This window comes from Synchiropus splendidus, chromosome 5 (genome assembly GCF_027744825.2).
Source record: "Synchiropus splendidus isolate RoL2022-P1 chromosome 5, RoL_Sspl_1.0, whole genome shotgun sequence".
NCBI classification, from domain to species: Eukaryota; Metazoa; Chordata; class Actinopteri; order Syngnathiformes; family Callionymidae; genus Synchiropus; species Synchiropus splendidus.
The window spans coordinates 19,965,610-19,978,370 of record NC_071338.1 but is presented as its reverse complement, the minus strand read 5'-3'; the positions used below and the strand labels follow the sequence as shown (position 1 = coordinate 19,978,370).

The window sequence follows — 12,761 nt, the reverse complement described above, 5'->3', positions numbered from 1 at the left end:
ATAAAGTCACCAATATGCTGGGAATAGGCACCAGTGTATAGTGTCTGGTAGAATAACTACATATTTGCCTCAGTCTGATCTGACATCACTGTTCATTGTTATGTACTGTAATGTAGTGTTGGATAAATAAGGAGCAGTGGTTTAAACATATGACGTCATAGTAAAGGACAAAGTTAAATTGCAATTAAAATCGGTTTTACATCTTTAATTTTTAAATTTTAAAAGATCTTGGCGAGATACTTATAGCAACGTGAAAATGGATATGGGTTTAGTTTAAAAAGTTTTTAAAAAACTGAAATGACTCAACATTTTGATCAATCCGTGTCAATAGACGGAAGAAGCAACATGGCGCTGGTGAACAACAGGTGCTGCTAAATTACTGACATCGGGAAAAAGTTTTTTTTTGTTTGTTTTTTGGTGGCGCGGAAAACAATGAGGCAATATGCAAATAAGACTGCATGCTACTACGATTTCTTGAAGGAATACGACAAAAACAAACGTCAGTGAATAGATGTTAACCAGAAGGTCGGTTCGGATGATGCTAGCTAAACTGAGTCCTGCGATGGTCACTCAACGTTTGCTGGACCTGTAAGTCGTTCAGTATATATTTATTTAATGGGCAGCTTTCACGTTTGACGTCTGACTTCGTTTTCAGGGTCAACTACAGATGCCATGGTGACAAATGAGGTACAGTAGCCTTTTAAACCCCCTACTGTCATCATTAGCCCTGTCCACAGATCTGTTTTTATACGTCATGAACGACGAACATTTTGGGATTCATTTTTCAAGTTTTTGTTAAGATAAAAAAAAATAAGAAAAAGAAAGAATAACTTCTCTTGATAAGTTCTCTCAAACCACGACTGTGCCGTTTATGGATTTAAAGGGCGGAAGTTGCCGATCAGGACAGTGTACGTTTACCAAAACCTAATAGTTAACAGGAACAAAACAATTCCTCATTTCGACCATAGCAAAATCGTACGAATGACCTCGACTCATCCATGTACCCCCATAAATATTCAATATTGCCTCAGCTGAAGGAGAGCTGTCACTTGAAAACACTTATTGTTCAGTACTTAGCAATGCGCTTCATAAGAATAATAAAGGATGAACTACCTTGCACAAGCACATTATGTTTTTGGAATGGGCTTCCATTGTCTTTTTTTCCATGCGACCTACAATGAATATATTGTGTTATAGTATGTTTGCAAGAAAGCTTGTTTTCTGCTAAATGACATGGACATCTTTGTTCTGCACAACTGGTCACACACATTTATAGTAAATATTACTCAACTCCTGGAATTGTTTCATTGTTTAATTCAAGATTATATTTCTCAAAAATGCTGTGACATTTGCCTTTTTCCTTATACAAGAAAAAAGGAAAATGTCTTTGAAAAGGTAAAGCATGACCAACCTTAAGTATAGTGATACAAATGAATCAGAAGTTGCCTCAGATATTGTCCGTGGCATAGCTACTCTGCATGGATTCAAAGCAAGTGAGCAGACTGCTCATTGCATCTGCTGGCTCCTCCTGGACATGGTCTACAGGCTTCTTGGGATGCATGTTCTCTGTAGCTGGCATGACCCTGTTGAACTGAGATCGCTCACCTTTCCCTTTGAGTAGAAGTTTGAATTCTTCAATTGATGTGTTCGATTTCTCTGCGCTGCGATGAATTTGTACATTGGCCCGTCTTGCTTGAGCAACATTCTTTTTTGTTGGCTGGATGCTAGCTGCAGATGGTGGAGCGGCCATGCAGGTGCTTCTGGTTCTGGGGTCATGGCCCATCAGCCCATTTGAATCTCCCACATGTTTTCTTCCCAGGTGCTTTATTTTTGACCTGGAGGGAAAAGCAAATGTACATAACTTAGTCATCTTTAAACATAACGTTATCAAAGCAGGTTTTGCATGACACTTCCCTACTAGAGTTGAGTGAGCTGTTAAAGTTTCACAGAAACGGAGAAACCTGCCCAATCATGTACAAGTTATGAAACCCACTGTTTGACCCTTGTGAGTTCTTTCTTTTATGTGTCAAGTTTTGTTTACTATTCCGTGTGATGCACGCTCTAACAAGCCTCCTTGTCACCTCCTGAATCTCTCTCTCTATGTCATATATATATATATATATATATATATATATATATATATATATATATATATATGCGAATTATGTGAAGAAATGTGCAGAGGGAAATGTTATAGACCAGAAATAGATATTGATAGGAAGAGTTAACTTAAAAAAAGAGTTGATCTGACCATTATTCTATTTACTCTGACACAACCATGGATAGGGGAAGGGAAGTTGCACACTCTTCAAATGTGCAAGCAGCCTGATATTTGAACGGCTCAGCTACAAGCCGCTGGACAGTCTTGTTATTTTTTTCTTTTACGCACACACCTAAGCACCACACTAAATAACAACCAATGTATCAGAAATGGTCATTTTTTTCACAACATGGGGACTTTTAAGTGAGCAGAGCAAAAGTTGGAATGACAACAATGTGAATGATTTACTTATTGACCATTGTAAAACATAAAGCACCTGTGGATCTGGGTAAACAGCTCCTCAGTTGTCATGGATGCATTTTTTGACCTCACAATGTCATCATGCATCAAAGTGGTCAGAGGCTCCTCACTCTGTGTGGACATCCTTGCTGAAGGTATTTTGGTTGTCTGAGAACTGAAACACCACATGAAGGAAAAAATACTGTCAAGAGAAACGCAATTATTATTATTTTTTTTAGAATTTTAATTATAGTTTATACCATGTACTGACCTGCCATGACGTATGGCTTAGAGACAGTAGGCTCTGACACAATGACATGGTGAGGTATGTTGGCTCAGGTTTTCAATGTCACTAACAGGCGTTATGAGATGCAGAATGAAGCAAGTGTATCAGACCGACTAATGTTGAGAGGCTTGGAGATGAATTTAGTCATGAAGGCCATCTAATAGTAATGTCAGGGGGTTTGTTGGACTTGAGTGGATTAGAGACAGGAAACATTTTGGACAATGAATCTTTGAAGTACTAGACAAAATGAGAAGAGGACTACAACCATTGAGTTATGAATGTGGTTAAGGAGAACTTGAAATCTACAGTGTCAGTAGTGAGGATGCACAAGATAGGTAGACGTGGAGGAGGCTGACTGGCTGTGGCAACCGCTGACAGGAAATGGCAAAAGTCAAAGAAGTTAACGTCAGTACAAACCTCAGTGGCGATTGCAGCGGTATTATCTCAGAACTTGCACAAACTGTTAACACTTAGATTCAACTGTTAACCGTAACACACCTTTATAAAGAGACAGATCTCCTGTCACTTGCTATGGAATAAAGCCAGACTTTTGAAGGTTATGATTTCAGGATGTGTTTAGTAGAAATGCTTTTGTGCATTGCAATAAAGTTAATTTACTAGGATGCATGATCACATGGTTGAGATACTACTCCTTTTTTTACCATAAAAAGTAAATATTAATTGTGCAGCAATAATGTTGATTTAATCCCAACCTTACCGTGACTGAGGAGCACTTGTATACTTGAATAAATAATCATTACCTAAACAGGCCAATCTTGCTGCCTGTGATGATAGTGTTTCTGATAGAGTAATCTGATGATAGAGTAATCTAATCCGGAAAGTCTGTAATTTACCATATTTGCACCTATAAAGGTAGAACTCCCCTTTTGTGTATTCCATTGATAAAATTCACGATGTCGTTGGAAAGAAAAAAAAAAATGTGGAAATGCTGCCCTCTAGTGAGATAAAAAAGTTTCGCTCTTCTCGGACCACAATAAATGAAGTGTCACACAGAATTCCTTCATGTTTAACGAAGTCACATTTATTGTCTTTTTTTCTATCCACAATTACTAAGCAACCTGATGAGCTGTTAAAATGAACTGTAGTCATGGAGCTTTCACAATGTTATTCCGCCTTCAAAAATAAAAACATTACTCAGTGTTTCAAAGTGTACAAGATTGAAAACAATCATGAGCAAAGCAAAACAAACAAAAAACCAAACTTTTTTTTATTCTTTTATTGGGTTATTTTAAAAAAGAAAGAGTTTTCAACATTTTCTTATTTTAAAAAGCTATTTACATGTTTATACAAAAATACAAAAGTGATTCAAATCTGTTACGTTTTAGCTAAACATGGAGCTTCTTAAATAGACAGTTCACCTGTTTTTTTGCCTTCTCATACACACATTTAAAACTCTGTTTAGTGTTATTCCATACTGCACACTGTGGATTTTTTTTTTCTTTGAAGGAAAATGTTGCTTAGCTATTGGAACACAGGTTGAAGAAAGTTGAAGAATCCAGTTTGTGATTCTTATTTGGTTGTACTTCCAAGTTGTCTTTGTTTTTGTGTAGCAAGTTCACAGTTTTCCCCACTGGCCAAGAAACCACAGCCATGTTTGTACCCACTCCATTGTCAGGAGCAGTGAGAAAGCAATACTAAACAAACTGTTACATCAAATGTTTTTTCCTTAATTATCGAAACATCATATACAGCCATGTTGCTATTTTCAGGTAATACAGTATTGAGCCTATAGAACAATTTGTTTGAATCAATAATAATAATAATGGTATGAAAAAAGTCTTTTTCTGACATGAGTTAGTGGTAAAACAAATGACAATTAAGCTTAAGAGTCTATATGCCTGTTTTCTCAATTGTTCATTTATGTTTTGATTGATTCATCAAATACAGATTTGTAGCTGGCCTCACCTCAGCTAATTTGGCATTAGGACCCAGTGCCATGTTCAGGTTCCTTATCGGAAAGTTCTCTATAAATACTTTTTTTTTTACAGTCTCTTAAACTTATGATTGTCCTGTTAATAGATATACAGTACAAGATAAACCCCTGTTTGTGATCACAACTATACAGAACAGAAATAGCCAGACAGTTTGTACATCTATAGAACACACTATTGAACTTGACATGAGAACAGAAAATACAAAATATTTTATTTTTCATCAGTCTGCCTGACAAAAATAATGATATGGTGGTGTTCTCTTTTTCTTATTATTGCATGCGATAGAAAACACAACGAATAAAACAATGGACAGGAACAAGTGCGTGTCAGCAACATGAGTAAAATGTTTCACAGCTTTTTTTCTTTCTCCATCTTACACAGTGTCAATTTTGCATCCCAGATTCGCTGAGTTACAAAGGTGTCCATCGATCTATCAGTCTATCTACCAGTCTATCTATCAATCAATCAATCAATCTATCTATCTATCTATCTATCTATCTATCTATCTATCTATCTATCTAGCTATCTATCTATCTATCTGTCTGTCTGCCTGTCTGTCTGTCTGTCTGTCTGATGGACTGCTAATTACATTAATTGCAAAAGAGTAAAATGCTTGCAGAGGTATTCACAGAATACAGTGGCTCATTTATACTAAATTGCAGTCTTTGAATTAAAGAAGTATATCTGTTGCTTTCTGTTTTAGGCAGGTGAGAGTCCAAACTTTGTTCTGTTGCTCAGTTTCTTCTGTAACACAATACATTGGATAATCTTCACGCATTACATTCATTGGAGAAAAATTGAACACCATATTCCAACACTAGTGTCAAATATAAAAGGCTGCTGCAATTGGATTGCTATATTTTCAATACTGCTGGTGGCTTCTCTCTCCACTGCGTTGTGCCGTTCTAATTGTCAGACACAGACCTCACTAGTTAATCATAGTATCAATGCTGTTGAGCTTTCACCTGTCTAATGCTACTGGGTTAGTGCAAATCAAGGAGAGGCTAGAGTGAGAGAACAAGTAACGTTCAATTTGTTTGTCAGTGTGACCTGTTCTGCTTTGCTACACACAGGTTGATTCCCTATAAAAATGTATGGTCATTGGTTTTTCTTAAATATATATTTATATATATATGACTTTGTATTCAGTACAAATATACATTTGTCATTGTTATATGATATATTTTCTTTTTATTCTTGAAGAATCTTTTGGTGCAAAACTGAGATTAGCTCTTGGAAAGCTTTTCCAAATTGACCCTCTAAAGCATTTTTCACGTTTGTATCATTCCTGAAATGCAACTTTGCGATTTATAGATGTGCAGAATGACTGGCCCTCCGTTGAAGAAATCCTCTGCAAACATGCTCAATTGTCTCATGTTTAAATAAATGTTGGATCTTATTTGACATGGCTCAAATCATGAGGGGGGCCCACGGTGGTGCGATTGTCTTATCAAGTATCTTTTTTTTCTTTTTTGACAATTTGACCCCACCCAGAGACACACCCTCTCCATCTCCATACTTAATACTTGTGGGGCACGGATATCACTAAAACCTTTCACATAATTATTTCATTATTCCCATAAAATAACAATGTCAGAACAATTGTTCATATGTCTCCGTGTGTGTGGTCAGTCATGCAACATTGAGAACCTCTATCATGGTGTGTGGAATTTTATAAAAAATACATGCTTCATGTTATCTTTTGTGTATAATTTGTGAAGAAATATGTTTGCCTCTTGGTAATATTCAGAGCATTTGAGAGAATGCTTTTGCCGACTTCCACAAAAATCAAACTTGCTGACAGGAACACTTGGTATGAACCGTGGAATTGATTGAATGTTTTGGGTACCAAAAGTGGAAGGAATATTTACTGTTATAATTATCATATATATTTTTTAGAATTTTATAAGAAAAACGTTACTGTGTGATAGACAAACCCACACCACTCAAAACACATCAAAGTAGAAATATTTGTTAATGGTGCATGTGCATGCACACAAGTCCATATTTAACAAAATTATTTTCTAATAATACAGTACCAAACATTTGGATTAGTTTCTTCATAGCATAGAAAAATGAATTTTCATCAAAATAGTTTGCACATTTGCTCTTTTAAATGCACAGGAGCTTTTTTTTCTTTACAATACAATACAGCCATGTTTTTATATATTCACCTCTTCTGTTTTTGACAGCCACAAAAGAGCTTGACTATAGTTCAACTTCTGCGTTATTCAAATGTTAGTGTTTTACTGATTATCTCCACTGACATGATAGCTATTCAAGGGTCACAACAAAACAGAATGATGATCTCTGTAGATACTAGGAGGATCTGTCATCATGGGGGCTTCCATCTGAGTTCTCAGTCTCCCCTTCAGAAATGGCTTGCATGGGAGCAGTGTATAGACGGCTACGAGTACTGTAGCGACTGCTGTTGGCTACTGGGGGGATGCGAGAACGGCCCTGTCGAGATGCAGCTGATAGTGGCAAAGTCTTCGGTATGAAACTTTCAGAATTTGCTCGAGGAAATAGGCCTGGTATCTGGATTGGTTCAAAGCCAGAGATAAGAGGATCCTGCACTGTGGTGGGTGGCTCCTCCACTTGTCTGATGGCACCCTCCTGAACAGAATCTCCAGGCATTTTAGGGGTTATTGGACTCTTAAGGATCTCTGTAGCTGACATTCGGTAGCTAGAATCAGACCTGCTGCCTTTCTTTAATAGTAATAGCTTAAATTCCTCATTCGACGTGTTGGATTTCTTAGCGCTGCGATAGATTGGTACTGGAGCCCGTTGTGATCCAGCAACAGCGGCTTGTGCTGCCAGGACATTGAGTGTTGGTGCTGGAGGGACAATGGTGGTGGCAACCGGACCAGAGGGCATCGCTGTAGGGCAAAGGCGAGATTTTGCATTCATCTCTCCTGAATCCTTGCGGCCCAGGACTTTTCTCTTCGATCTGGAGGGGACAAAAATTAGACAATAATGTGAATAAAACAAATCATCATCACAACAAACGTGTATGTGTATTACGGTCCATTCCGTTTAATGATGTTTTTTTAATTGCATTTTTAAAACCCTGCAAATGTCTGAACACATACAGTTTTGAACTCTGATCAAGTAGTTTGCCTAATGATTTGTAATGAGGATTTCTCAGATATGTGTTTGAATGTGACTAGAAAAACATGAGTATGGCTGTGAAATTGTGTGCCAAAGTGGATTGGATACTTGGAGGCAGTTTTACCATGGTGTGTGTGTGTGTGTGTGTGTGTGTGTGTGTGTGTGTGTGTGTGTGTGTGTGTGTGTGTGTGTGTGTGTGTGTGTGTGTGTGTGTGTGTGTGTGTGTGTGTGTGTGTGTGTGTGTGTGTGTGTGTGTGTGTGTGTGTGTGTGTGTGTGCCAATTAGTGCACTCTAAAATCTGGGGTGTATTTTGGTACATGAATGTAATAATCAGTTATCGACAAAATTAAATAAATCTGGCAAATGAACCTGGTTTAGGGAGAAAATAGGGAGTGAACACAACAAGTGAAAGGAGGGTGTAAAGACATGAGATGATAAGCAAAAAAATAGACACACAAAAAAAATTTCAGTAAAGTGAAGTGTTAGCGGATTCAAGGTAGGTTGAGTGCCCACAAACAGGTGTAGAAATGCCATGTGTTAGAATGAACTAGATGCCATAAAATTCCAAAGTGGCACTACGAGTACTACTCATTTTACACAAGAGTGAAAAAATCTACGCTCTTCTTGTTGGGGTGTCGCCTTCTCACAACAATCACAGTCATGTGCATATGATTATGCACCACTGTTTGCACCTCCTTTTGAGGTTTAATATATCAACCAGTATAAAAGCATTTGCACCTGTGTATCATGGCGAACAGATCCTCGGTTGTTCTGGACTTGTTTGGTGATGTCAAAATAATGTCCTCGTCTACTTTCGTGTCTTCAGTCAAAGGGGAAAGTGAATTATCACTTGGCGTGGAATCTGCAGGAAAACAGGTTCTTGTGAAATTTCATCTCGTGGCCTCATACATTTAGAGCAAAGAAAATTAGCATCTGTTATTGTGTATAGTTTATCAACAATGTGCTCCTTTTCTCCCTCACCTTTACTGAAGTAGTCTTCTGTGTCTGGAGTAGAGTCGTCTTTATACTCATGCAGCTGCTGCTGATGGGCACTTCTGGTAGCACCTGATTTGACCTCTTCTCCTTCCCACTCCTCTTGTCCTCTTTTCCTTGCATCGCTGATTAGGTAAGGATGCGATGTCTCCATTGAGGTACCAGGCACTTTGAGTGGACTAGGCCAGGGCCCTGAGTCAAAGTGGGATCCCCCAGCAAACTCATAAGCAGGAGGTGGAGGATGATCTGAACGCATGCCTCCCCTGGAACATGCAGCCCTTGGAAGTTCATTGACTTGTTCTTCTTCTTCTTCATCTTCGTCATCATCATCATCATCTTGAGAAAACGATCGCTCTCCCAAAATCCTGAACTCAGTATGTGCATGTGTGGAATTCGTAAGCCCTCTGAACTCTCTGTGGGAGTGAATGTGTGTGTGTAGATCGACTGGTGAAGGGTGGGGCGCTCTTGGCACTGGCCGGTGCAAGGGCGAACTGTCCTCTGAAGGTTCTGATAACGGGTCCATGCGGTTTCTGAATGCTGTCATTGCCCAAAATGTTCCCGGTCCATACCGGTCTTGTCTGAGTAGCAGACTTTCATACGAGGGAGGCCCATCAGGGTGGCGACCGGGAGGTGGTGGTTGTGATGGCTCATTTGAAGGCCGTTGCTCAAGAGCTGGAGGTTTTGGGGGTGGTCTTCGTGGAGGGAGAGGCCGAGTGTTCTTGGGAGGTGGCATCAGAGTGGAACTACAAGGAGGACATTTACGTCTTGTGGCATTCTCTAATACACTTGCTGGTTCTAGTTCTGTAGTGTTGGAACTGTCTGTAGACTGACTGACGGAATGTAGTTGTCCTAAACGATGGGCAGATGGAACTTGCAGACTTGTGTTTGAAATTCCTGATGACAAATTTGGACAGGAAACATTGGCATGAACCGTTTCAGGGACCAGCAACTTTGTTGCTGAAGCATTTGTAATTCTCTGTTTGCTATGGTGCAGTGTGTTCATATGCTGCGTTCTGTGACACAATGTGTGTCTAACATAACCACCTTGAAGAATATGAATATCCAGTTGTGAGGGAGGTGGCGGAAAGTCTGGATCTCTTTTGTAGCCAGGATAAATTGAAGCTCCATCTCTAGGAAAATGCTGTAACGAAGAGAGAGAGGACTTTCTCTCTGGCACTTTGGGCTTCCTTTTGCCAGTAGAAGGTGACAAAGGTCCCGGAAAGAATGCTGCAGAAGATGAGGGCAACGTTGAAGTTGGAGTTTCGGACTGACTGGAATACCCGCTGGATGGTGAGGCCAGACCAGCCAGTTTTTCAGGTGACCCAAGTTTGAAATCAGCTGGTTGAAGAGGTGGGCTACTGGCCCTCACATCTGAGTTCTGGGGAAGTGCCTGGGTTTTATTTTCAGTCGAGGAGGAAGAGCTGTCAGGTGACTTAACACAATCCATGACAGTTGTGCCAGTGGCTGTGCTGGAGTTCGACATTGAGGTATACTCACCATTGTTTGTCTTTTGGTCAGTGTTGTGAAGCCATAAGTCTGCATAGTCAGATTGCACAGCACCTTCATCCTTAAAAGAGTGCGTGTCTGCTGAGGTGAAGGACATAGGCTCTACTAGATCTACAGCTTCACTTAGGCCCATTACCCATGTGCCGATGGGCTGTGTGACCAGACAAGAAGTCTGCAACGGCTCCGGAGCGCCTCCAATTTCCAAGTTTAGCTTCATATCAGTGGAAGACAAGGCAAGTTCCTGTTCTTTGACTGTATTTGGCTGCTCCTGATCTGCCTGCGTATCAGTTCCAACGTCAACACTACTACTGCTTGTCTCCCTTAGCGAGGAGGTTCGTTTAGGTGGCGGAGGTTTTACTTTTGGTTTTTTGAGTGGACGACAGGGCCTCCCCAAAGTCATGGTGCCCGCTGTGAAATCAGTAGGTTGTTGAGGGAGTACTTCGTGTGGTAGTGGTGCTGCCACAGTGTTCAACTGGCCACAGGCAGGCCCTGTATCTGCATAGTTGTATGTATAGCTTTTATATGATGGGTTACACGCCCCTAAGTCCACAGATAGGGAGTACAAACCCTCAGTGTCAGATGAATAATACGTTTCTTTTCCAGTGATACTGGCCTTGCTTTCATCGAAACATGGTTGATCTTCTAGGCCTTGTTTGGCAACATAACCTCTTGCGAATGCTAGGCCTTGGTCATGGTCTTGGTCTTGATAAGTGTGTTCTTGATCTTGTGGATATGTCCACTCTCCCTCGCTTGCCGTACTCACACCTGCATCGTCAAGCTGGTCTGTCGCTGAGGATGTGAATGAGCTTGACCTCTGGCCCTGGCCTTGAGGTCTGAGGTCAGAGTGGTAAGAAGGGTCGAGTGAGAATCCCTCATCCATGGCATTGGGCACAGTGTTCAGTGACAGCTCAGAGTCGCAATGAGATGAGCCTGTCAGCGGTGGAGAGGAAGGTGGGGGAATAGTTTCAGAGGTTTGAGATGGGCATGTGGAGCTAGAACCACTCCAATTGCCACTTGATGACTGGTGATCCTCTTTGTGGTCCACGTGGCTGCCAAGTACTCCTGTTGTAGACACAGAGTGAATGGGACTACTGAAAGTGTCTGAACTTGATGAGATTTCACAGCTGCCCATGTCAACCTTCCTTGGCAGACGAGAGCGCCCCCTTTCCATCCAGCTGTGCTCTGGACTTCCACCTCCCACAACCCCTCTGTCTCTTTCTCCAGATCTTTGCAATCGTTTAAGGCTGCCAAGCTGCAGTGGCCCAGGTGCTGCCTGATCATCTGTACTTTCCTCTTCATCTTTCATCATCATCATCTTCATCCTCGGACTGGGGCCTGATGGAATAAAGTCTTCTGCTTCGTACGGAGACAATTCCTCATCGTCGTCATCGTCATCGTAATTGTCATCGTCATCCTCATCACTGTCCATTAGACGTCCACCCTCTCGTGGAAGGCTACGAGAGCGCAAACGCCCCCCACGGGTTGTGTTACTCGTATAAGTGGAATCTGACTGGTCTCCAAGGGAAGAGATGTTGCCCGTTGAATGGGACAAAGATGCAGGGATTCCCTGATGGCCCCGTTGAGCTCTGATACGTCGTCTGGAGGGAGCAGCCGTACCTGCAAACAAAAAGGCACAAGTATTCCGTTAACTTCTATGCCATTGTTTTATAGGTAACCTCACTGTCAACTTACTGTCACCCCCCTTCATATGGTTCTCCTTCAGACAGACACACATAATAGAACCCACCTTAAAGACTTCCTAAATATTGCCTTAGGCAAACCACAATAGAATACTGTTATCTGTGATTTATGCAATGCTGCGCTCGTGCCTCTCACTTTAATGTAGCGGTCAGAAGGCTAGCGTTCCCCTGTCACCCACAATATTGAAATTATTTGGAAATAAGGTGCCTTATCCGAGCAGTGTCAGAATTACCTTCTCAGGTGTCTTGAAATTGAATTTAAAAATGCATTTAAGTTCCGTAACTTACATGCTATGAGGAAGTCATCTGTCTGGCAGCCAGAATCCCGAGTGTGGTGGCCGCTGATTGACAGGTCTTCCTGATACAGGGAGAGCTGGTGTGGGTTGGCATGGAGAATCACAGTCCGCTCTCTTGCCACTGGTGATTCATCTGAATCTTAATGTTATGACATATTTCCAGTTAGTTGTGTCCATATTTACAATGTGAATTTTATAAAGGTGAAAAAACATACCAAAAAAATGCACTCTACGTTATAAAAGCCATGTCTTAATATGTTTACAGGGAGTAGTTCCAAATTCTGTTATTTATGTATGAAGGTCCAAGTGAGAGGCCTCGTGTTTCTTTCTCTGACTTGTGTCTTGTGGACTTGTAGAATGTTTCTTGGCACATTAGTCACAATTACCAATTTGAAGGCAACAGTTGAAGTCATC

The 12,761-nt window shown here is 40.7% G+C and overlaps 3 protein-coding genes across 6 annotated transcripts in view; 1 reads left to right on the top strand and 2 right to left on the bottom strand.

The window, feature by feature from the left end:
- The first annotated feature begins 351 nt into the window (after positions 1 to 351).
- Positions 352 to 12,761, top strand: part of ace2 (angiotensin I converting enzyme 2) — a 48,158-nt gene continuing 35,748 nt past the window's right edge. Inside the window, exons 1-2 of the mRNA XM_053864408.1 lie at positions 352 to 588; positions 656 to 687. Coding sequence (XP_053720383.1) covers positions 673 to 687 — 15 coding nt within the window. The 5' untranslated portion in view covers positions 352 to 588; positions 656 to 672. The remainder of the gene's footprint in view (positions 589 to 655; positions 688 to 12,761) is intronic.
- LOC128758465 (actin remodeling regulator NHS-like) lies at positions 1,293 to 3,092 on the bottom strand. Its single transcript, XM_053864409.1, has 3 exons — positions 2,772 to 3,092; positions 2,538 to 2,675; positions 1,293 to 1,835 (listed from the first exon to the last, which is right to left on the bottom strand). Exons 2-3 carry the CDS (start codon positions 2,642 to 2,644, stop codon positions 1,448 to 1,450), a joined length of 495 nt encoding a protein of 164 aa, XP_053720384.1. The 5' UTR covers positions 2,645 to 2,675; positions 2,772 to 3,092; the 3' UTR covers positions 1,293 to 1,447.
- The window catches only part of nhsb (Nance-Horan syndrome b (congenital cataracts and dental anomalies)), a 34,835-nt gene continuing 25,894 nt past the window's right edge, over positions 3,821 to 12,761 (bottom strand). For 3 of the 4 annotated variants that reach the window (XM_053864403.1, XM_053864404.1, XM_053864406.1), the window contains 4 exons: positions 12,340 to 12,486; positions 8,834 to 11,968; positions 8,591 to 8,714; positions 3,821 to 7,691 (listed from right to left, as the gene is read on the bottom strand). In XM_053864403.1, the coding sequence (XP_053720378.1) occupies positions 7,061 to 7,691; positions 8,591 to 8,714; positions 8,834 to 11,968; positions 12,340 to 12,486 (4,037 nt within the window). In that variant the 3' untranslated portion in view covers positions 3,821 to 7,060. The remainder of the gene's footprint in view (positions 7,692 to 8,590; positions 8,715 to 8,833; positions 11,969 to 12,339; positions 12,487 to 12,761) is intronic. The other variant, XM_053864405.1, reaches the window with a different exon arrangement.